The sequence below is a fragment of the Neomonachus schauinslandi genome, chromosome 15, assembly GCF_002201575.2.
Source record: "Neomonachus schauinslandi chromosome 15, ASM220157v2, whole genome shotgun sequence".
Taxonomy (NCBI): domain Eukaryota; kingdom Metazoa; phylum Chordata; class Mammalia; order Carnivora; family Phocidae; genus Neomonachus; species Neomonachus schauinslandi.
In genome coordinates this window covers 13,893,051-13,916,372 of record NC_058417.1, presented here as the reverse complement: position 1 = coordinate 13,916,372, position 23,322 = coordinate 13,893,051, and the positions used below count along the sequence as shown (strand labels likewise).

The 23,322-nt window shown below is 59.6% G+C and overlaps 1 protein-coding gene across 7 annotated transcripts; it reads right to left on the bottom strand.

Moving 5' to 3' along the window:
* Nucleotides 1–603: 603 nt before the first annotated feature.
* CLUH (clustered mitochondria homolog) lies at nucleotides 604–21,528 on the bottom strand. Of its 7 annotated transcripts, none has more exons than XM_021704135.1 (26): nucleotides 21,509–21,528; nucleotides 13,978–14,186; nucleotides 13,673–13,844; nucleotides 11,802–11,945; nucleotides 11,496–11,620; nucleotides 11,229–11,383; nucleotides 11,023–11,148; nucleotides 10,613–10,760; nucleotides 10,297–10,389; nucleotides 8,802–9,496; nucleotides 7,755–7,978; nucleotides 7,444–7,548; nucleotides 7,209–7,309; nucleotides 6,218–6,370; nucleotides 6,063–6,125; nucleotides 5,729–5,973; nucleotides 5,389–5,473; nucleotides 5,066–5,219; nucleotides 4,846–4,985; nucleotides 3,982–4,062; nucleotides 3,785–3,910; nucleotides 3,572–3,693; nucleotides 3,205–3,298; nucleotides 2,976–3,110; nucleotides 2,812–2,885; nucleotides 604–2,096 (listed from the first exon to the last, which is right to left on the bottom strand). In XM_021704135.1, the coding sequence occupies exons 2-26, from the start codon at nucleotides 14,164–14,166 to the stop codon at nucleotides 1,910–1,912; spliced, it is 3,936 nt and encodes a 1,311-aa protein (XP_021559810.1). In that variant the 5' UTR covers nucleotides 14,167–14,186; nucleotides 21,509–21,528; the 3' UTR covers nucleotides 604–1,909. The 7 variants fall into 7 exon arrangements, with proteins under 7 accessions (XP_021559810.1, XP_021559807.1, XP_021559808.1 ...); XM_021704132.1 differs by having other exon boundaries at nucleotides 21,353–21,521; XM_021704133.1 differs by having other exon boundaries at nucleotides 7,444–7,545; nucleotides 21,353–21,521.
* Between the last annotated feature and the right edge of the window lie 1,794 nt (nucleotides 21,529–23,322).

Sequence of the window (23,322 nt, the reverse complement as noted above, 5' to 3'; positions counted from 1 at the left end):
AAGATAGCCGAGTAAGCAGCGGCCAGTTAGGAGACTTCCCCTCCTCTTGGAGACAGGCCCTGCCCCTCACGCTCACCGGCTACCCCTGCCCCCATCTCACTGCATTTCCACAACAGCCTGGCTCGCCCAGAATTTACCCTAGGACAGCAAACTTGACAGCGCCCCATTCCCGCACTGCTAGGCTTCTGGAGGCCGCCGCCCAGTTCTCCTGCTCAAAGGGACAAGGGCAGCCCCAAATCAGGTGTTGGGCAACCTATCAGGGCCAGCAAGCCCAGGGCCCAGGCCCCCAGCCTACGGCACCCCCTCATTCCAACTGGCCTTCACTCAACCCTGTACCACACAAATCTCTATGGAGGAGTGACTCTCAGCCTCTTCTGTGACCGACGGGTGACACTTACCTGCTGTGTTGGCAGTCAGGGAAACCCTAGCTGGGTGCCTGGGACTCTACCCCCCTTAAAGGACCTTTTAAGGATAACCTTCAATTTGACCTGATTTATACACATTCCTGGGCTTTAAACTCCTGCACCAGTAATACTTCTGGCAACAGCCCTCCCCGTGGCACGAGCCTGGACAGAACACACAGGAGAGGCTGGGGCAGCAGGTTTCAAAAACTCACTTTATTCCAATGTGAAATGAAGACATGATGGTTTAAAAACAAGAAAAAGTTCTTGATCAGCGGTGGGGAGGCTTCACTTGCTAGCTCACACCCACTGCCTTTGAAACAAGGGAAGTGGACAGACCATACCCAGAAGCAGCTCCCCGCAAAGCCCCAGGCAGAGGCCCCAGCCTGGGAACAGGTCCCTCCAGCCCACCGGGTGGGGCGCTCCCCCCGCCCCATCAGGGCTCTGACAGCAGGCACAGAGGAAGCGGGAGAGGGAGTAGCTGGGGCTCACGGGAGCCACCGCCTTTCGCGGACACCCCCACCCCGCCCCAGAGCTCCTCTCCGTAGGAGGTGCTTGTGTGACAAGGACCACGTAGGGAGCTGGGCTCCACCACCAAGTGGCCATCACTCCTGTATCTAGTCAATTCCCCACCAGGGTCCAGGACTCAGCCCTGGTTGCCCCAGTCCCTCGGCCTACCCCAGCCCCACTGTGCCCACTGTGCGTCTGGCAGCTCAGGTTACAAGGGGGAGGATACATTCAGACCGTAGCCCCCAGGGTGGGCCCCAGCTGGGAGGCAAGGGGACGGGGAGGCCACCCCTCCTGTCGGGGCCCCGGGGCAGACAAGCCAGGGCTGCGGACAGGTGTGTGTCTGGGCAACGGCCGCCACCGCCCTCCCGCCGCCGCAAGCGCAGCAAGGCCCGGTCACAGTCACCACCTTGCCGCGGAGCTAAAGTGCACCCCCACCCTCCGGCCCTGCCGCAGAGCTCCGGCTCCCCACCCTAGGACACAGGAAAGCTCCCCTTTTTGGCGTCAAACCTGGACTCGAGGCCAAGTTGGGCCGAGGGGCAGCGGCGGCACACGCAGCAGCCGTGACGTCAAACATACGAGCGACCTGAGAAATGTCATCTTCACGCCATCCACTCGGAACCAACGTGGGGCTATGTACAGATTAGGAAGGACGGACCGACACACTCACGGGCACGGACACACTCGCACACACCTGCTGGGGGGGGCCCCAGGGGGCACCGGCCCCCCAGCTGGGAACGGATGCCCACACACTCCATCCACGTGTCTTCAATGAGGCCTCTGCATCGTATATTCATTGAACCAGTGCAAAAACGTCTTTGGGGAGGGGGCAGGCAGGCCAGGGTCCCAGGAGGATGCTTGGGGGTGGGGTTGGGGTTGGAAACATGGAAGAAGAGGGACCTGTTTCCTCTCCCGATCTGCAGGGCATGCCCCCCTTCTCCTGGAGTCTGGATCACTGGGTAACGGGGCAGCCGGCTGACTGTCCATCTGTCTCTCCCTTTCTACCCCTGCAAGCTCGGGGAAGAAGGGTCCTTGGCGGCCCGGGGCTGGGAGGCTGAGTCCTCTGGGGCCCCTGCTGGCTCAGGCTCGGTGGCCATGGGTTCCTCAGCCTTCTCCCTGTTTCTGCTGGCCTCCTGGAGCTGTTGCCGCCGCGCCACCTCGGCTTTCAGATTCTCCAAGTCTTTTTGGCTGAGTAAAAGGACAGGGGCGAAGGGCAGGTGTCAGAGCAAGCCTGGGCCCTCTGTCACCTTACTGGCCCTGGTTACACCTACACCCGGGGCAAAACCAGGCTCGTTCTTTGTCTGGAGAGACACGCGTGGAACAAGTGCTTCCCTCCCCAGAGCCAGAGGCTTCTAAGCACTGAAAGTACGAGCTCTGCGCACGTGGCACGGCCTCCCATTAAGGCCTGGCTCTGCTCAGCCTCCACGTCCAGCTCACACTCACAGCAAGTGCGGGCGGGGCAGGCACACGAACCCCAGCGCCCACGCCGAGCCCCCCAGCGCGTCCCCCAGTGGCGGCAGGGAGGCGGGGCCCAGCCGGGGGGGGGGGGGCGGGGGGGCGAGGCCCGCGTGGGGGCAGGAGGCCCGAGGAAGAAGGCGGCTGCTCTCAAGGACAGGGAAAGACCGCCGGGGCCCAGCAAGCGTGGGGAAGATGCAGCCCCGGCCTTGCTCTGCCACAATCGTGTGCAAATAAAAAGGGGAAAAAGGACAAAAAAACAAAACAAGATTACAGACGTGCGTCTGCTCAACTACGCAGACTACTTCCTGGACGATGCACAGGGCACTTCTTACCACCGGCTGTACTTGTCAATTCCGAGCCACGACAGTGAGTTATTTATTTTGAAAAGCAAAACACTAAAGCCAACTTCCACGCGGGTGCGCAGCGCACTCGGAGGGGGCCTCACCTGAGAGGAATGAAGAGGATGCCGTTGATGACGTTGAGCTGTTCCAGGACGCTGGCCATGCTGGGGGCTGTGAGCTGAGGGGCGGCAGGCAGGTGAGCCTCAAGCGGCGCCGGGAGGCCGGGCCACGGGTGCCCGCGGGGGGGGGGGGGGGGACACACACCCACCTTGAGGGGCGGGATGTTGGCGCTGGAGCCGTTGCGGTAGATCTCGTTCATGGTGCGCTGCAGGGCCACGGCCTGCTGGGTCAGGCACTTGAGGTACTCGGAGCTCTCCTTGGTCTTCTCATGGTCCTCGCCCAGCTGGGGGCGGGGGGGGGGGCACAGGCAGGAAGGGATCAGCGATGCCGCAGCCCACGGGCCCAATGCCACCTCCCCAGCCCCTGCCGCGGCCCACCTGGGTCTTATAGATAGTGTAGCCTTCCTTCTCGTGCTGCAGGGCTGACCGGAACTCGGCTTTGCTCTCATAGACCCGGGCCACAAGGTGGTGGCTGCAAGGAGGTGTGCAGGGCACAGAGGGACAGGCGTGGGCGGGGGCACGATGGGGGTGCGCAGACCACTCTAGATTCGGCTCTGGAATCCACCCGAGGGGAACAAACAAGCCCACGACTCGGAGAAGAGACGAAGTTGACAGAAAATTCCTCAGGAGTCAGATGGAAGCCAGAATGCTGCATCCCATGTCCACCCTCTATCCCGAGTTGCCTACCGGGACCTCGTCACTGTGGCCCTGGGCGCCCCCTGCCCCTAAGCCAGCACGGCCTCACCTGAGGGCCACCTTGAGGGATTTGGGCCCGTGGTACTTGGTGCTGACAGCCAGCGCGTTTTCCAGGAAGCGCAGTGATAGGTCATACTCCATCACTCCGTGCAGCACCAGCCCGATGTTGTTCTGGGGACAGCGGGAGGGCCCGGGTCAGTCCTGCTGCCCCAGGACTGAGGCTCGCCCCGCCGCAGCCCCCCGCCGGCCCCCCAGCACTCACATCCAGCAGTGCCGTCTCGGGGTGGTCCTCCCCGAACACGAGCAGGGTGAGGTAGCGGGCGCGGTACAGCAGGCTCAGGGCCGTGGACAGCTGGCTGCTGGCGAAGCAGTACAGGGCCAGGTGCATCTGTGGGGGCAGCCGTGTCAGGCCCGGCGGCCACGCTCCCCCCGTGGGCCCCGCCCCCACCGGCTGCTCACATATTCCTGGATGGTGTTGGGGTGTTCGATGCCCATCACTCGCTCGCTCATCAGCACTGCCTTCTGTTGGTTACTCAGGGCCTGGGAGAGGTGGGGAATCGTCACCCCGGGGTGGTGAGCTCCCCACATTAAGTCTGCCTGGCCCCCAAGCAGCCCCCAAGCGACTCAGCCTCCTCAGCAGAGAAGTGTTCAAAACTCAGTCCTGAGCATGGAAGGCCATGCCCCACTCCGAGGCCTTTTTAAAGAGCTTGTCTTGAGCCTTTTGCCCCTAACAAAATCTGTGCAAATATCTATACAAATCTAACACTAGGCTAAAAATAAAGCAATAATAATTAAAAAAAAAAGCACACACAAACAAAAAAAAAAACTCTACGGTTGAGGAGTAGGGGCCTACAGTGCACCTGCCCCGTGAAGCAGCCTCTTGAAGTCCCAGGCCAACAAGGCAGGCGGACCCCACCAGGCCAAGGATTGCTCAGAGGTGCTCCGAGCAGCTTCACACCACTTCACAAGGCCCCAGGTCCTGTGACTCTGAGAACCCACCCTCCCCACTGTCCCCGGGAAGGGAGGTCCTGTCAGCACTCTGTCCACAAGCATGGCGGCTCTCCCGACAACATCACTCCTGAACCGCAGAGCAGGGGAAGAAAGCCCAGGCAGCCTCCCTGGTCTCTGCTGTTCCTCCCAGGGGGCCCCCAGGGAGAGCAGCACCCTCGGCCCCACAGACGGGGCACACTTCCCCAGGCCTGAACCTCCGCTGCCTGCGGCATGGGGTGAGAACACAGCCCCAGCTCCCTCGCTAGCCATCCCCCAGTGCCAGGCCAGGTGCCAAGGCCTCCGCTGACAGCCCAGAGGGTGCTCCAGGCCCACCTCGGCGTAGTCGCCCATAATGTAGTGGAGACGAGCAAGGAGGCGCAAGCAGGCGCAGATCTCCACGTGCATGGCTCCGTACACGTTGTTAAACAGGTTCAGGGCCTCATTGATGAGCTCACAGCCCTCCTTCAGGAAGCCTGCAGGGCACCCCCAAGGGTGGCAAGGTCAGGGCTGGGCCAGGGGACCCCCCTCCCCCCAGCCACACCTGGTCACGCACCCTGCTGTACTTTGGCCTGCCCACTCTGGAAAAAGTGGAAGGCGTCCGATGCCTTTGGGTTGACGTGCTTGACCACGGGGAAGATATTGAGCACATCCTCCTCAGTGAATGCGGGTTTGTGGCGGCTGTCGAAGCTGTACTCCTTCAGCAGGATCTGGGGGACACAGCCCAACACCCACAGGTGGCCTCAACCCCAGGCTCACGTGGACGGCACCTCTCAGCCTACCACCCCACGTCGAGAGAAAGCCACGCCCCCCCACCCTGATGGCCCTGCAGGAGCCTACAGGGGCGAGGGCATGGGACGGACCCCCCGAGTCACCCACCTGGATACCGGTTTTCAGGGAGATTTCCCGCAGCAGCGTGATCTTCTGCAGGCCATACGTCTCCACAGCCTGGTCCACGGTCTCGCTGGGGGAGAGGCGGCCATGTGGGCCTGGGCAGCCCAGCCCGTCTCGGCCCCTTGTCCACAGCTGCCTCCCCACCTGAGTACCAAGTACTCACCAGCCAGGACCCAGACCAACAGCCCCCATCCCAACCCCAAGAGCAAGCAGCCCTCCACTGCTCCCTTCCTCCTCTCCTAGCCCACACCCTGCAACCACAGGCCATGGCCCCCAGCGGCCCTCGTGCTGAGGGCCCAGCGCCCCCGTGGTGTTGCTCACGCACCACTCAAGGCTGAAGTCGAAGTAGTTCTTGGCCTCCTGGCAGATGTTCTTCCAGAGCTCCTGGGGGGTCATGACAGCCCAGGCTGTGTTATCTGCCGCCCCTAGGGGCCGGTTTCTCCTCCTCCTGTTCCTCTTCTTGGAGATTAGCTCATCGGCGGGCAGGTGGGCCACGGGGTTGGGGTAGGAGCTCAGGAAGCAGTTCAGAAAGTGGCTAATGGCAGCTGAGAGGCCTGAGAGCTCCACTCCCTGCAGGGTTTTGGACTCATGTCGTTAAGGGCCCTTAGGCCCTAGCCCAGGGCTCTTCCCCCGCCTCCCCCTGCCCCACCCCGCCGTACCTGTAAGTATGTCTTGAAGATGTGCTTGGCAGAGCGGGTGATGAGCTCTCCGATGCCAATTTTCTGCAAGGGTTCAGAGAAGGGAGTCTGGGTCCGGCCCCAGGCCTCCACTCAGCCCCCCTGCCGCACAGCCCGCCACCCTGAGCACCACTCACATAGATGTGGTCCAGCTGCTCTCGGGCCGGGCTCCGGAGGACCAGGTCCAGCACCTTGCCCAGGTAGCGCATGTTGATGCCCCGCTGACGCATCACCTCAGCCAGCGTGGCGCCGTCCATGGGCAGCACCGCATGGTCGATGCAGTCCTTCACCTGTGGGCTGCAGCAGGTCAGGCGCCCCCAGCCTGGACCCTCTGCCTCCTCCCACCCTGCGTCTTCCCGGCGGGGAGCTCATGCTATCCTGAGGTCCTGAGGGAAGGAGGGCACTGAGACCCGAGCTCCCAGTTGGGAAGAGGGAAGAAGGCAATGCAGCAGCCAGGACACAGGAGAAACGTGTCCCCCAGCCTTTTACACAAGCAACAGGAAATGGGAGAGCAGTCACCCTGTGCCTGCCAGGCCCACCCAGTAGAGCAGCAGGGGTGAGGGCTCCCCTCTGAGCATGCGGGACAGAGCAGAGGTGACCACTTGGGGGCCACAGCTTTGCCAAGCCTGGAAGGTTTGTGTCAAGCCTCAGAGAGATCAGGCAGGGGGCCCGGGCGGCTGGCACGAACACTTGGCTCCAAGACCTGAGACAAGCATGCTACCCGAGCACGGGGCTACCTTACTAGAGAGCAAGCTCCCCATCATCCAAGGAGCCTACATACAAAGCTTGTGAGGCCGAGAAGATAGGACCCTCCCCACCTTTTTTCCAGATGCCCCCCCCGTCACCCTCCCTGAAGCTGTCCTGTCACACGGGGGCTCAGAGGCCCAGACCCCTAGCTGCCAGCCCCCGGGGAAGGCACAACAGAGCAGACTCTGTGCCTGATGCCTCCCTCGGCCTCTCTGGGTCAGCAGCCCTATCCATACGATGGTGGCAAGCACTCCAGCCCGCCGCCCTCACAGATCAGCAGGTCTAAGGTTCCACAAGCTTCCAGAACTGGATGGATGAGGCACCAGGGCCTTTAACAGCATGCCCTGTGCAGCGACCCCCCCGCCCTGGCACCTCCCTCACCAAGCCAGGGATCTGGCAGGAGAGCAGGAAGGCAGCGGCGTCTTTCAGCAGCTGCTTCTGGTCCCGAACTTCCTCCTGGCAGGACTCTGGGAAGCGAACCCCTGTGGGAAGAACAGGAGAAGCCTGAGCGAGGCAGAAGAGAGGCGAGTCGGGGAGACAGATACCAGCACCCACCAGCACCAAGGGCCCCAAGATGGCCTGCGCGGTCCTCCACCCGCCCTGACGCAGGGCTTGCCTGGTGAGAAGATGTCAGGGTTGAAGCGAACATCAAAGGCCGTGCTGCTGATGGAGCCAACTGCCTTGCATGCGTTGCGGATCACCTCCCGGCTCCGAGGGTCTGCTGTGGAGACGCGGCCGGCTGGGAGGCAGCTCCCCTCCACCAGCACCACCAGGCGCTACCCTGAACCTCCCCTAGCTCCACACAGACGCACCTGCGGGCCTCCCTCCGGCTGCCTCAAACACCCGCACCCCCCTCCGGCCCCGGCCCGCACCAGCTGCCGGGACAGAAGTGGGGCCCGGCCCTCCCCGCATCCACAGCAGCCCCACCTGTCCCGTCGTCTGAGGCGATGGTCTCCGCCAGCTCCTTCACCTTGGCCAGGCCGCTGGCACTGCCACCTTCCTCCTCACTTCCTGCCTCGGGTCCAGGAGGATCTTCAGGCTTAGATTCCGAGGACGGGGAGTCACCGTTTTCCAGCGAGGTGGGGTTCTCCATCCTGCTGGCCTTCTGCTGCATGAGCTGCAGGGCAGCGAGCTTCATGAAGAGGAGGTACCTAGAACGTGGCAGATCAGGCAGAGCACGAGATGGGAAAGGCTCTCCAGAAGCCTCACTGGCTGGCTGCGGGGACCTGGGCCAGGCCGACTCCTGGCCTGTGCCACGCCAGCAACTCCAACAGGCAGCAGCAGGTCACCACCCAAACCAAGCTCTTCCCAACTGGAGGGCGACAGCTGGAGTGAGAGCGGGGGAGAAGCCAGGGGCTCCGTGCAGGCCAGCTCACAAGGGAGACGGGGCCTCACCGGCATTTTGAGAAGGAGACTGGTTTGCGGCGTGGGACACCTGATGTGGCTGACTCCTGAGCACTTAACGCCAGCAGGGGTGACACCCCCCAGCACTGGGACATTTAAAAACACTCTAGCAGGGGTGTCTGGGTGGCTGTCGGTTGGGCGTCTGCCTTCGGCTCGGGTCATGATCCCAGGGTCCTGGGATCGAGCCCCACATTGGGCTCCCTGCTCGGCAGGGAGCCTGCTTCTCCCTCTCCCTGCCGCCCCCCGCCGATGTGCTCTCGATCACTCTCTCTCTCTCAAACGAATATGAAATCTTAAAAAGCAACAACAAAAAACCACTGTTAGCAGATTTCCATAGGCCCCCTTAGAGGAAGAGCGCCCCCTCTGAGAGCCCCGGTCTAGCTGGTTTGCGGGTTTTCCACCAACAGAAAGCCCCTGGACGTCCAAGTTGCGGAGCCTGACGTCACAGTAGGGAGGCTGGGGGTGTAATGACTATGGCCAAAGCGGGCTGCTCGTCACTTTCCCGAGCCCGTCCCGTCAAGGAGCAGGCCCCAGGACCGCCTGCTGGCTGGGCACCCACCCGGGCCTCACCTGTGCTCCACGAAGGCATCCACCAGCTCCTGGCGCAGGCAGCAGAGCTTGTGCCGGTGGGCGCGGGGGAAGCCGGCGCGGCTGCACTCCTCCGGCAGCCCCTCGCCGGGCACGGGCAGGAAATTGAGGTCGGGGGGGAAGGTGCGCAGCAGGTCGAGGATGTAGTGGCGCCCATCATTGCCAATGATGCCCTTGCACTCCACGGAGGAGCAGAGCTCCACCTCCTCGTCGCGGTCGTTGAGCACCCGGTGCCTCAGGATCTTGAGAGGCCGGCTGGTACGTTCCAGAAGCTCCAGGTAGCGAGGGTGCGACATCACCGTCTTGCCGAAGTCAATGGAGCCGTAAATGACACTCTGTTCCTGGTCCCGCTCGAGGATGCCCGGGATGATGGACTGCGCTGTGACGCGGTAGCCCCGGTAATCCACCACCACCGTGCCCAGCGTGTACAGCCCCTCCACGTCAACGGCGTTGTACGTGCGCACACCGTTCAGGTCATTGGTGGGTGCCACGTAGGCCGCCACGTCCCCACCGAAGTCCTTGTAGTGATCGCGAACATCAAAGCCCAAGCTAAAGAAGATGTTGTTCCAGATGAACATCTGCATCTTGGTCTCCTCACTGGGGTTGATGGCCATCACGTTGCCATCGATGACCGCCATGGCACCCCGCGTGGCCGCGGCTGTGAAGTCGCTGTGCACCTGTGGGGCGGTCGAGACCAGGAGGGTGAGAAAGGCCCCATCCCCGGGAGCCGCAGGTTTCGGCCCGCCTGGCCAAGCTCACCCAGGCAGTGTGGCCAAGTGGATGGCCCTAGGGGCCACGGGGGTCTAACGTCGGCTTCCTCACACTTAGGAAAAGGCAAGAAACTCATTTTTTGAAAAAACGTTAACTTATGCTCAGAGAGACGCAGAGCTCAGGGATTAACAAAGAGGGAAAGGACTAGAGCGGGTCTTGGATCCACCCATTATGTGCCAGGTGAACTTGGCCAGGTCCCCTCTCAGACCTGTTTTCCCCGCCAATGAAACAGTGACAATCAAAGTATCGACCTTTACGAGGTGTCCAAAAGGTTCCAGATGGTGCTGTAAGACACCTGACAGAGCCGCTGGCAAAGTCAGTACTCAAAACAGTGCCATCTTAGGTCTACCATTATCATCTCTAGGCAGGAAGATCACAGGAGATTAAAAACGGCTCTTCTGAAAGCATTACTTTTTCTTTCTCTCTCTAGGTAATATCACAGTGTGCCCAGGCGAGGTCCCAGTGGCAGACAGCGGTGGGCGGGAAGCCGGGAGAAACCTGTCACGCAGCCCACAATGGAGGAGGTCCCCCTACCCTCCACCCAGCCCTTGGACTCCAAGTCTCAGAGAGGTCACAAAACGGAGCTGGGATAGTCTGCCCGGAGGCGAGAAGCCAGCCAATGCCCTGCAAGGTACCCTGACCGGCCCTCTTGGCAGGTGGCAAGCAGGCCTGAGGCTGCCAGTCAGGCAGGAGGAGCCGTAGGCACCTTGAATATAGCTCTTTCTCGAAGCAGCCGCTCAGGGAGGTTCTTGCGGGGCAGTTCCCTTGTCGTCTGCAGTTCCTCGTTCCAGTCCCGGGTCTGCAAAGGGACCAGGGAGGGAGATGCCGGATCAGCCCAGGCCCCAAGACCTGCTCTGGGTAGCCCCTCCCTCCGCCTGCCTGTGGACAGCCTCAAACGCTCCCAAGTGAACCAGACAGTCAAGCAGATGAAGTTTCCAGGGAGGCGCACAGAACCCAGCCTGGCACCCACCCAGGGCGGGGGAGAGAGGGGTCCAGGGAGGGCGAGGCCAAGCTGCAGGCACCTGTCCAGGAATGTGCTCCTCATAGCCCAGCCTGGAGGTGTAGGCGTCCTCCGCACGCACACAGTCCATGGCATGCTCTGCCTGGGGGGCTGTCCAGCTGTACACCTGGAATGGGGTGGCAATCCTCTCGAAGGGGTGGCGCTGGACCCTGTGGCAGCAACATGGGGAGATGGGGAAGACGGCCAAGCTGAGAGCCCCGGCCTAGCCCCCTTCTGACGCCCCCACCAGCTCTCATGCCTCCCAGCCCGGAGACCCTGCCCCCGCGGAATCTAACAGAAGCAAATGGGCACCTCTTCTAGGACTGCTGTCTTGGGGTCTAGCAGCTCCCTAAGGGGAGGCTCTGGGGTGCTAGGAGCTGAGGGCAGATGCGGGGTGGGAGACAAGGGGCAGAGACGGGGCAAAGGCATTACCTTTTCTTCTGCAGCACAGCAAAGTTTTTTTTGAAGGTGGGGCTGATCTGGTTGAGCAGCTCCACCAGGGAATGGCTGAGGAAGCGGGGACTGGCAGGCTTGGGGTTGAAGTGATATGCTGTGGACCTGTGGGGAGAGGGTGGTCACTGCAAAGGGCACCCCAAGTAGCCGCCCAAAGACCTGGACGGGCTCACACAGGGACTTACTGGTTCAGGTAAAAGCCCCGCGTGGACGCCGTGATGCTGACTTGCCGGTCCTCGGCTGTGATCACAAACAGATACATGAGGTCCCCATGCATCTTGCGGTTCCCAGGGGGCGGGTTCCAGCCACTCATGGTGAGCACTTTCAGGCACTGCAGGGGCTGCAAGAATGGCCAAGCGTGAGCAGGGGCCAGGCCTCTGGGTGTGGTGCACCGCCCCCTCACCCCCACCCCGCCAGGGGCCTGCTCCCTGTCTCTGTTCCGGGCATACTACCTTCCAGTCACGGTTCTGGGGCTGCAGGGGACACAGTGGCCGCTCCCGGCTCCCTGGAAGGATGTACTCAGGTGGCGTGCAGTCAATGGGGTCCATCTCCAAGCCTTTCTTCCGCTTCCCGCTGTCTGAGGGACCCGGGGCTGGTGGTCAGCACAGGGCCACCCAGGGGCAAATTGGCCCCAGCATGGAGGCCTCCAGCCCTGCCCCCTCCTGGTGGCAAGGCCTAGCCCCTAGCCCCTTCACCAGCCCCTGGCCAATTTGCCCCTGGACCCTCTGCCCAACCCCCAGCCCCAATGCCTCCTGCACCTCCCAGGTCGCCATCAGTAAAGACGCTCAGGAAGGACAAGGAGTTGCAGTCAACCCCGTTGAAGGCATCGGATGGGTCAAGGCTCTTGAGCAGGTCCCGGACATGGCGCACGTGGATGCGGGCCTCACGGACTGTGTACGGTTCTGTCGGGAGGGCGAGAGGCAGCGTGTGAGCAGGGCCCGCCCCCCGCTACACCAACCTGCCCAGCACAGAGAAGTCGGCCAGGGGGCTACCACGGTAGTCTTGATTTTCACATTTTAGGCCTCCACTTACAGAGGCCATTATGAGCACATAAGCTGGATTCAACACACACACCCCCTTCCGTTAGGCAGGGATCCTTGTTTGCAAAGAATCTTCTGCCAAAGGGCACAAAAAATGCTTCCTGAAGCACACAGGCCTCGGGGAGCCCACAAAAGCCCCCTGCTCTCATTCACAGGTGTCCCACGTGGGCAGGTCCGAGGAGGAGCTGAGGGGTCCCTACACCGCAGCCTCAGTCCTGCTCTCCCAGGGCAGCCCTTGCTCGGGGGTGGCCTGAGAACTTCCCCGTAACTACAACACTACCCCCCAATATATGCTTCGTGAATTTTAATGGGGGCTCTTTTTAGGGAAAAGAGAGACTTCACCATCAAGTAAGTTTGGGCATGCTTGCATTACACTTTCCACATTTGCTTTTTTTTTTTTTTTTTAAAGATTCTATTTATTTATTTGAGAGAGAGAGAATGAGAGACAGAGAGCATGAGAGGGAGGAGGGTCAGAGGGAGAAGCGGGCTCCCCGCCGAGCAGGGAGCCCGATGCGGGACTCGATCCCGGGACTCCGGGATCATGACCTGAGCCGAAGGCAGTCGCTTAACCGACTGAGCCACCCAGGCGCCCCCACATTTGCTTTTAACAAGCTCACATTGCCCGGAACCTCTGAGCTATCTCTCTTCCCTGGGGACCCAAGGTCATGGGAGCTTTTATTTTACAAGCAAACCAGCCTCGCCACACCAGCCGACTGCTGCCCACTGGGCCTGACTGCTCTACTTAAGGGCTGTGAAACTTAATTTTATGAGATTTAACTTCTCTTTTTTTTTATTCTAAGCTGTAACCGTTTCATTTTTTTTTTTAAGATTTTATTTATTTTGAGAGCGAGAACAAGCAGAGGGAGGGGCAGAGGGAGAAGCAGACTTCCCACCAAGCAGAGAGCCCGATGGGGGGCTAGATCCCAGGATCCTGAGATCATGACCTGAGCTGAAGGCACACGCTTAATGACTGAGCTACCCAGGTGCCCCGAGATTTAACTTTTCTTTCTACAGAATTTGACTGGGCTGATCTCAAGCCCTTGGTACTGTTTTTCAAGATTGTATTTATTTGAGAGAGAGAGAGTGCACATACGCACGCACACCCAGGTGCCCCTTTTTTTGTTTTTCTTTGAAAGTGAGCATGCAAGTGCGAGTTAAGGGGAGGGAAGGAAGGGCAGAGGGAGAGGGAGAGGGAGAGAGAATCTCAAGCAGGCTCCATGCCTGGCGTGGAGCCTGATGCAGGGCTTAACTCACGACCCTGAAATCACGACCTGAGCTGAAATCAAGAGTCAGATGCTTAACTGACTGAGTCACCCAGGTGCCCCAGTTGGTACTGTTTTTTTAAAAAACAAAACGAAACAAAACAAAAAAACATGACTTTGATATTTAACCTATAATGTTGAAGAGTACACGTGTGAAGGCCTGAGGAGCAGATCTGGGCTCCAATCCTGCCTTCACAAGTTCAGTACTGTTCCGAGCCTCCACACACCCATCTGTGACACTGAGATACCAGCCAGGGTGGGTGGAGTGCCACCCGGCCCCACCTCTGTGTGCCCTCCCTTGGCAGGCTGCCCAACTTCTGGACAAACCTTCCACCACACGTAGCACCGAGCCCTCCTGCAACCCCTCGACACTGCGCAGCTCTGAGAAATGGTCCAACATGTTGCCATCCAGGTGCAGCGAGAAGCACGTGCGGTGACATGTGTCTTCGCGGTCCATCAGTACCTGGTGGATCTCCTGTACCATCTCCTGGGGGGACACCTACCAAGGAAAAGGCCCCAAACACCGTGATGAAGACATACTGCCTTCCCTACAGTACAAGGCTAGGACGAGCGACGGCCAGGCCCTAATGGGCTCATGTTCCGGTCCCCAGGACCCCTTTCCTCCATCTCACCTGTAAGGAAAAGGGCTCAATCCCAGGTGCCAGGATCTTCACAGAAAAGCCTGTGTCCTGAATGACAATGACTTCCTGTCCAGTCGTCTCCTCTCCCGGCTCGGCCTCATCCAGACCATTTTCCCGGGACAGCTCGGCAGGCCTTTCTTCCTTCTTTAGGCCCTCTGGACAGTCCCCATTCAGTAGCATGACTGACGGCAGCTCTGCAGCTAACAAGGAAGCAGCTGAGGTAAGTGGGGCCACCTGCCTCACCCACCTGGGTGGACATGTGCGCCACAGAATGGCGTCCGCTGCACTTCCTCCCGAGACTCAGCCCTACCCCAGACCCACAGTCCCACTCACATTGGGCACACCACTTCCCTCAACCCTGGCCACCTGGAGCCCACTGCCTCCTCCCTTCCACATCCTGGGCCCTCCCTTCCATCTGCTCCTCAGTCTTCCAGTCTGGCTTCCATCTGGGCACACCACCCAAATCCCTCTCCCCAGAGTCACCCCAAGGCCCAACCCCAACTGTCTTCTCTGGCCTCAAGGTGTGTGACTTCTCAGCAGCACCCATCACTGCTCACTTTCTCCTCCCCTTCCCTGTAGTCACTGATCCCTTGTTCCTGGCTCTCCAGCTCCGCCCCCCCTTCCAGCAGCCCAGGCTGTGCGAGTCCGAAGCCCCAGCCTCTCTTGATCTCCCAGGACTTCAAACGCCCTCCCGCCATGCAGCTAACCTGGCCAATCTAGGCCTTGCTCAAGCTTTTCAACATGTAGCCATCCCTTAGGCATCACCAAAGTCTCATCTTGTTGACAGGGAATTCACTTTCCTCCACAAGCTGGCTTCTGCTCTGGAAATGCCCCCCCCCACCCCTAGTCACCCAGCCTAATCTCCAAACTGGTCATGGAACCCAGCCTCTGCAGCCATGGCCCCGGATAGGCCATCTTCCCTATTTCAAGAGCACCACTTAGAACCCACTGCTCACAAGATCCAAGCTTCTTAGGCCAACACTCTCAGGCACCAGCCTGAAGCACATCTCAGCTCCTACCAGCTCTCCCTGTCAGTGTCTCAGGAACACAAACTACTAGGAAGCCTGAGAACAGGCTCCCCATCTTCCCTTCCATCTCTGTGCTTTCGTGCAGTTCATGCTGCCCTCAATATACCACTGCATCAGGCAAACATACTCATGCGTCAAGGCCCAGGTGAAATAAGCCCCCCCTCTATATTTCTTTCTTTCTTTCTTTAGAGCAGAAGCAAGGTAGGGGGAGAGGGAGAGAGAATCTCAAGCAGATTTCCATGCTCAGCACTCAGAGCCCGACGCAGGGCTGGAATCTCACAACCCTGAGATCATGACCAGAGCCAAAATCAAGACTCGGACGCTTAACCGACTGAGCCACCCAGGTACCCCTAGACCCCCTTCTCTAAAGCCTGCCCAAATGACCCCTGACAACAGAATCACTGCATCCTCATTGCCCCCCAGAGACATGGTGACCACCTCCCAGAGCACTGTTTTGTCATTCTGGGGGGCTGTTCACACTAGCAACTGTATCTTCTTCCTTCTATCTTTCTTGCACTCAACAGAAATGCGCTGAATTAATGAATTAATTACTGCACATGTGGAGTTAAGTCCAGTATTTGCGAACAGCACCCAATTCACATGCTGTGGGGAAAGAGAAATAAGCAGGTGACAAAACCTTCCCTTTCTACCCAGGCACTAAGGGGAATAAAGGAGAGTCCCCTCCCTGCCCTGGGGAGCAAGGACCTCCTCACCATCACGCCAGCAAAACACAGGCCTGCCTGGATATCCATTTGGCCCACGGGCCTCCCCACCCATGGTCAGGCCCCTTGCTTGTCTGAGAAGTCCAGACAGGTCAGCTCACCCAGCTCTGCTCCACACCCCACCTCCTCTTCCCTACTGTTAGGAGTGAGATGCATTTTCCCCAGAACTTCGTGGGCCCTACCCAGACACACCAGAAATGTGGAGCCAGAGGCCTCAGGAAAGGAGATAAGCCCAGGACAGAAGGGCACGCCAGGGGTGGTGTGCAGAGAAGCCACTCCCCCTTCCCTGTGTCCCCTCAGCTTAGTGATAAACAGGACCGCCAGGAGCTCTGATACAGTTCCCTCCACCTCCCCCGCCAAGTAAGGACGTATGAGGCCCAGAGAAGTTCAGAGCCTTGTCCAAGGTCAAGAGTGGACCCCAGATTCCCCATCAAGAGCCCACACCACCAGGCCATCAAACTGCCCTCAATCTCGGCCACTGGATCTCCAAGGACCGCTATCACTCTTGTCCCAGCACACCTCTCTAAACGTGAGGTGGAATTCCTGAGAACCGCAAGGACACACGCAGCCCCAGCACTGCGACCCCAAACTCCTGAAGTGAGCAGCCACCCCAAAGGGAGAACTCGGCTGACTCTATGACGAAGCAGGCAGGAGGGTGGGGAGAAGGGTGGTGCTTGGTCAGCTTCCAAAAGGCAGCAAGAGGAATGGCAGATATGAGGAGGCGCTTCCCCTAACTGGGTCCTTGAAAAAGGCTTTGCTGTTGGAAGGCCCCTGGGATGAGGGCCCCCCCCCAATATGGTGCAGCAGCGCTGAGGTCTAAGACCCCAAAAATGAGAAGTCAGAAACGCGGACCCAGATGGGCAGACTGCTCCCTGAGTCCGGGCCTGGAAGGATGGGAGGGAGGGCAGGGAAGGAGGGCAGGGGAGACAAGGCAGGGTGGCCGCAGCTCCCTCTCGTCTTCCCTAGGCCGGGGAGCCTGCCCAGAAGGTACCTCAGCACCAGGTTATGTCCCAGATGGTACCCAACCCCTTATCAGATTTCAAAGGAATGTGGCTGGTTCCCAGGGGCCTCCATTCCCCCAGAATGGTGGCTCTGCCCTCCTCCTTCCTCTAAGGAACACTGAAGGTCTCCCTACCACTGGATTAAAGCCAAGTGATCTCCCCAGAAGAGGGTGGCCACCTGGCTCCCTGCCCCCACAGCCCACCTGGTGCAGTTGGAGGCCGCCCTCTCCTGGACTCTGGAGTCTCGGGACCACCATGGCAACGAGGTGGCCAGCTCTCTGGCTCAGGCTCGGCACTGCCTGAGTCCCCCGTTCCGGCCTCTGCCTCTACCCTCGCCCCCATGCAGCTGGTCAGCTCAGGGCTGGAGCTCTGGCTGGCTTCGGGTTTCAGTGGGGCCAGGCCTGCTGGGGCAGCCCTGGGAAGGGCACACTCCCCCTGCCTCTCATCCTGCTCAAGGTCGGCCGGAAGGACGGCTGTGGGCCAGGAGGCCCCAGTGGCTCCAGGACCCCAGGGGGAGCTGCTACCAGCACGCAGGCCCACCTCTCTGTACCCACCAAAAGGGGGGTCACTGCTGGCAAAGCCATTAGGGGGGCAGGAGAACCCAGCGTTTGGGGTACCTGGGCCCCTCAGGACCGAGGGCCCTGGGGGCTGGCTGGCAGGGGCAGGGCCCAGTAAGGGGGTCCTCTCCTCAGCCCTAACCCCAGTGGGGGTGGGCAGGATGGCTTCAGCCAGCTGCCAGCAACAGCTGCTGCAGACCCGGGCCCAAGCCATGCGGTGGCCACCCGTCCACCCGTCGCAGACACAGAGCACCCGGCCTCCTGGGTCAAGTGGCTGGCTGAGGCCTCTGGCTCATGCTGCCCCCTGCAGGTGACCTGACAGCTCTCCTCTTCCTGACAGTCCCTGGTTCTGGAGGGAGGGGGGAGGGGCCCGCAGTCTCCCAGAGGACAACTGCACCCGCGGCCCCAGGCCTCCAGCTCCACCACGAAGCTGGCAGGCTCTATCTTCCCTTCCCAGCAGCCCCTGCGCTGCCAGGACCAAACCAAGTCTCTCCCCCTGGGGAGAACAGAGCTGGCAGCAAGAGGCCGAAGGCCGGTCAGTTGTGGAGAAGGAACATGCCCAGCCTCGCCAGGGCGCCTTCCCAGGGCCCCTGACCGGTTGCCAGGGCCCAGGCAGCACTGCTCCGGCATCCATGCAAACCAGGGTGGGGGCGGGGAGCCCGGCACACTCCAGGACCCCTCCCCTCCAGTCCTGTCCCAGGCGGCCCTGACGGCCAGGCACGCGGCAGGCCCTTGGCCTCTCCTCAGCCCCCACCAAGGCTTCCAGTCCACACACACTGACCAGATGGTAAGAAGGGCCAGACCCAGGCAGAGCTCCTCTTATCCTGCCCTCTTCTCAAACACACGCTAACCCGCTGGAAAAGGGGGTGGGCCACAGCAGCCTGGCAGTGACCTGTGAGTAGCAGCATCTACCGTCCATCTCCATTCTGGTTCCCAGAAAGCCTGTGCTCACTCTAGGCCCATCCCACAGCAAGTCCCTCCATCAGCTCAACTGGCCCATCTCACTTGAGGAAACAGAGGCCCCAGAGGCCAGTAAGCCAGCTGCCCCAGGACCCGGAGGAGACAGGCGGCCAAGCCACGTCAAGAAAAAACCAGGGGGGTGCCTGGGTGGCTCAGTCGTTGAGCGTCTGCCTTCGGCTCAGGTCATGATCCCGGGGTTCTGGGATCGAGCCCCGCATCGGGATCCTTGCTCCGCAGGAAGCCTGCTTCTCCCTCTCCCACTCCCCCTGCTTGTGTTCCTTCTCTCGCTGTGTCTGTCAAATAAATAAATAAAAATAATAAATAATAAATAATAAATAATATTTTAAAAAAAGAAGAAAAAACCAGGTCTGTCAGGTGTCCAAACCCATGCCTCTGAGTGCCACTGTCCCAGGCTGCAAAACCCACCAAGCACACAGCATCTCTTCCTCCTCCAGGCCTCAGACCTCAGGCCAGGAGGCAGATCTATCTCCAATCATAGCGCCCTCCCAACCCTCTACACCTCTGGGCCAGCATCCCCTCTTCTCATATCCCAGGGGGGAACCCCTAGGACCTGGGCTTTAGGGAAGGGGAAAAAAGTGGCCCACTGCAGAATGGGAAGGGGTTGCCTAAATCGCACACTGCATATACACACCCCCAGTCCTCACTGGCTGGATCGGGATGAGGAGATAAAAGTGTACCCCTGGCCTGGCCTGGGAGCAAAGAGACCCCATGGGCAGCAGAGAGGAGGAGTTAGAAAAGAAACTTAGGACATCCCAAGAGGCCTCTGTGTCTTCCCCAGCCTGGCATGGCCTCACTCAGTAGACTGTGCCAGGGCCAAGCCCCGCCCCAGTCAAGGCCTTGGCAGGTGAGGCTCCAGCAGGAAGTAAGGCCCCAAAAGACACATCACCCCTCCCAGGAACGCAGGGCTTCAGGGGAAAGGGGTAGGAGCAGGTAGGCAGCCTATGGAAGACCCTAATGATGTGGGCATCTGTCTCCTTCCTGTCCCCCCAGGCCAGAAACAGGTATGCAAGGTCTGAAGATGGTCCAGTGATCCTCAACTGGTCTACTCAGACCTCCCCACATTTAGAGCTTTAGGATTCTATCAGGGAGCTCCCCTAAGCCCTCAAGCTCCTCCCCAGTCTGCCAGCCCCTTTTCTGCTCTGGGCCTCAACTCCAAGGAGCCCTCCCCTAAGCAGAAGGAACTTGACACACCACTGTGAACTTGAAAAACCTGCCTGTTCTCTTAACCCTAAAAGCAGATTTATTCCCAAGAAGGTAACTGCCCCTTGCCCCCGACCCCGAAAGGCCTAGATTAGCGCCTCAAAGGGACTGAAGAACCTTCAAGAGCTGGGTCCTAAGGGTCAGGAGCCTGAATGAGAACCTACTCGGGGGTCTCCATTAAGACCACACTCCTTCTTTGAATAGATTTAGGCTGGCTGTAATTCAAAGCCTAGCTATTTATACTAGCTTCCCAGAGACATAAGGAGCTAATGTCCCACCCGCTAGCATGCTCCCAGTTTCCCAAAAATGAACAGCTGTGCCCTTCCCCTGACCCAGGTTACCCCAGACAGAGCCTCTCAGCACACAGCAGAGACAGGGCTTTACTCAAGCCCGAAGGGAAACCCTCCAACAGACTCTCCCCTCCTCACTCCCCATGTTCTCAACATAAACCCAAACCAACATGCCTGTCCCGGCTTCCTCTGGGGCAGGTAGGGGAAGCCTTGGCATGTTGGCCACAAGCTAGAAATCCAAATCCCCCCCACCCCCGCCCCCAGCTCAAGTGCTGTGTGACCTTGGGCAAGTCACTTTCTTCATGTCTTTTTGCTAGAAGGGAAATCAGCCAGACCCGACCTCCTTATCTAGCCTGCCCCACTGATTCAGAGCCACATCAGGGGAAAGCCTGGCAGGTTGGAGTCAAAAGTATCTGTTGTTCTGCCCAAACCTTGACCTTATCTAGGCAATCAGCAAAGCTGCCACAGTACCTACCACCAACACAAGGTAACTCTGCTGTGACTGACTGGGTCAGAGAGCCTCCTCCTAAATATTGTTCCCATCCTGACTCACCAAAGCCGGGAAGGGAGATGAAGATGACAAGTCCATGCTGAGAAGAGCTTGGGGGGGGGGGGGTGCGGGTGGAAGACAGAGGTAGTTCTGCATTCCCACTACCAACCAGGCCAGAGGGGGACCACAGCCCAGGCATGGGGCCCTGAGGATGATTTGGAGGTGACAACTGAGGCTCTGGGAAAGGGCTTCCAGCCTTAAGGCTGGAATCTAAGACATGAATAAGGAACAGAGGAAGCCCAGGAGAGAAGGATGAAGCAGGCACCACTCCCAAAGCCACTGCCACATAGCCCCCACGGGGGAGAGTTGGGAGCTCCACTCCACACTGATGACCTTTGCCTTAAAAACAGCAACCCTGGGCTGATCCACTTTTCGCAATAAGGCGGGTTAATGATCAAGTTCTGGCACAAACACCTACTCCTGCCAAGGAGTTTGGCTTTGCCCCCACACGCAGGCAGACCCCCTAGGTTTGCAGATCAGGCCAACACCTAACAGGGAAGAGATCAGAGCCCGAACACCTGGGGTTAAAGCACTGCCTCTGTGAATGAACCAGACAAGCCCCCTCAAAATACACACAGCCAGCTCGCACTCTTCCCCACAGACCATGCCTGGGAAGTCCCAGGTTGAGCCTTACTCGCAGGACTGCAGTCCTGTACACAGGCAACGCTTGAGATCCTGACGCGAAGGGCGCCAGACCGAGCAAGTGTCAGTGACCCCAGCCCGGAGGATTACCCATGCCCGCGCGCGGAGGGGGTGGGGCCACCGATTCCAGTCTGCGGCGGCGGCGCACCCCGAAACCGCGTGTGCGCGCACGTGTCCCCCCGACCGCTGTCCTCCCTGGGACCCCACGTGCGAAACCCAGGCCGAAGCCAGGGGCGACAGTGAAGGTGACCTTCAGGGCGGGGGCGGCCCGGTGAGATGCAACCCGGCCCGGCGCGGAGGGAAAGCGGCGGTCCCTGCAAACCCCGAACCCGCGCGCCCACTCGGCCCGGTCCAGCCTCCCCGCCCGGCTGACCGCTGGCCCCGGCCCCGCTCACCGGCCGCGCCCGGCCGCCCCTTGCCACCGGCCTGCGAGCTGGGCTCCCGGGTGCCGTCGGCCGGGGCGGCCGCCGGCAACTCGTCCGTTTTGATGACCATGGCGGCGGGAGCGGGCGTCCGGCTCGGCTGTCCGCGCTGCCCGCCGCGCCACTAACCCAAGTGCCCTGCGCGCCGCGGCCGCTGCGGGAAGGACGGAGTCACCGGCCCACGTGGTGCGCGCTGTAACCTTTGACCCCACCGCCGCTTCCCCTGCCCCGCCCTCGCGCCCGGCCCGGCCCACGGAAGCCCGCGAGGGACAAAACGCACCGCGCTCGTTGGCCGTCCACCAAAGGCGGTGACTTTCCCAAACGCCTTAAAGGGAACGCACTGTGACTCAGGGTACAGGGAGGCTTCTGGCCCCCTCGAGGGGCGGGGCTCCGGAGAGACGTCCTCGCCGTTCTTAGTCGGTCCCGCGGGCGCCCTGACCTTGGGTGGAGACTGTTCGAGGACTGCCATTGCTCACCGTCCCTTCCCCCAGTGGCCCTCTGCTTCCTATTGCAAATCTGCCAAATGACCACGCGGTCTCTAATCTGCGGTGTCAGTGTGACCCACAGCACCCTCCTTACCAGGCTCGAAAGGGTGGAGCTGGGGGGGGCGTCTAGCTTCTTGAGGAAGGGGTGCAGGGCAGCTAAAGGGGATGCAGTGTCAGAAATGGAGCCACCAAACTTTGCTGTGAGCTACAACCTGCTTCTCCCACCAGTGGTCTCGACATCCCCCCCCCCCCATGGGTCCTTACTTCCAGGCTGGCACATTATCCCCATTTTTCAGTGAAGGAAGCTGAGACCAAAGTCACACAGAGAGCAAGAACTAGAGCTGAGTCAAGCTAAATCCACAGCCTGGACACTTTCCAGTCGTTCATTATTTTAGAAGTCTGGGTTTTGGTGGGGACTGAGAAGTGAGGTCAGAGAGAATGCTGCCCAGGTGACATTTTGCAGGTCTTGCCAGTGAGCTGACATTCTCCAGGCGGAGAGAGTAGGGAGGGTCTTTCATGCACAGGCCTGGGAATCGGGTAAGGCCTATTCCTGACATCTGCCAGGATCTGAATGGGAACTGGGAAGCTGAAACTGCAGAGGTGGGCTGGGGCGGGCCCTAGAGCCTCGTAAAAATTGCAAAGAAAAGCGGACTTTGTCCTGGAGTACAGGTGCTGGGAAGAGGAGCTAGTGAAAGTCTTTAAGCATTTAAGCAGGAGGAAGGGAGGTGAGAAATGCTCTGACTGGGGGCGCCTGGGTGGCTCAGTCGTTAAGCATCTGCCTTCCACTTCAGTCATGATCCCAGAGTCCTGGGAACGAGGCTCTCGAATCAGGCTCCTTGCTCCGCAGGAAGCCTGCTTCTCCCTCTCCCACTCCCCCTGCTTGTGTTCCCTCTCTCACTGTGTCTCTGTCAAAAAAATAAATAAAAATAAAAAAAAAAAATGCTCTGACTGCTGTGTGGGGGATAAGGGGACGCTGAACTAGACTAGGGGCAGATGAGTTTGGACCATTGCACAAGAAGCCTGGAAATAAAAAAAGACCTGACTACTGGGTATATAAGGAAGGCAGGCAGTCAGGAAGGTGTATAAACCTAATACTTGATTAGGTTGGAAATCTGCATCCTGCAACCTCTACCTTGTCTTTTTTTGTAACCTTGAGCAAGTCACTTTACTTCCACTCCACTAAATCTCAGGAGCTTCATCTGTCAAATAAAAACACCCATCTGCCTAGCCTCTCACCTAGCTATTGTGAGGAGATAGTGGTCATCAAAGTACTTTAGATAGTGTGAAACTCGGTGTGATCTGTCTTTCTAGCACAGCTTGCAAAAAGCTCAGTGCTGCAGGAAGATCAGAGATATCAGACCCAGTCCCTGCCGGGAGAAGTTTCAATCTGGTGGATGAAGTGAAATGCACACAGCAACTTCATGTCCACGGCTACAGAATAAAAGTCTTTAAAGATGG

Coding starts and splice junctions, on each gene's coding strand:
- CLUH (XM_021704132.1), bottom strand. CDS start 21,452: ATGGTCATCAAAACGGACGAGTTGCCGGCGGCCGCCCCGGCCGACGGC. Junction 7,310..7,443: donor CCCTGACATCTTCTCACCAG/GCAAGCCCTGCG, acceptor TTCTTCCCACAG/GGGTTCGCTTCCCAGAGTCC. Junction 5,220..5,388: donor CCCTGAAAACCGGTATCCAG/GTGGGTGACTCG, acceptor TGTGTCCCCCAG/ATCCTGCTGAAGGAGTACAG.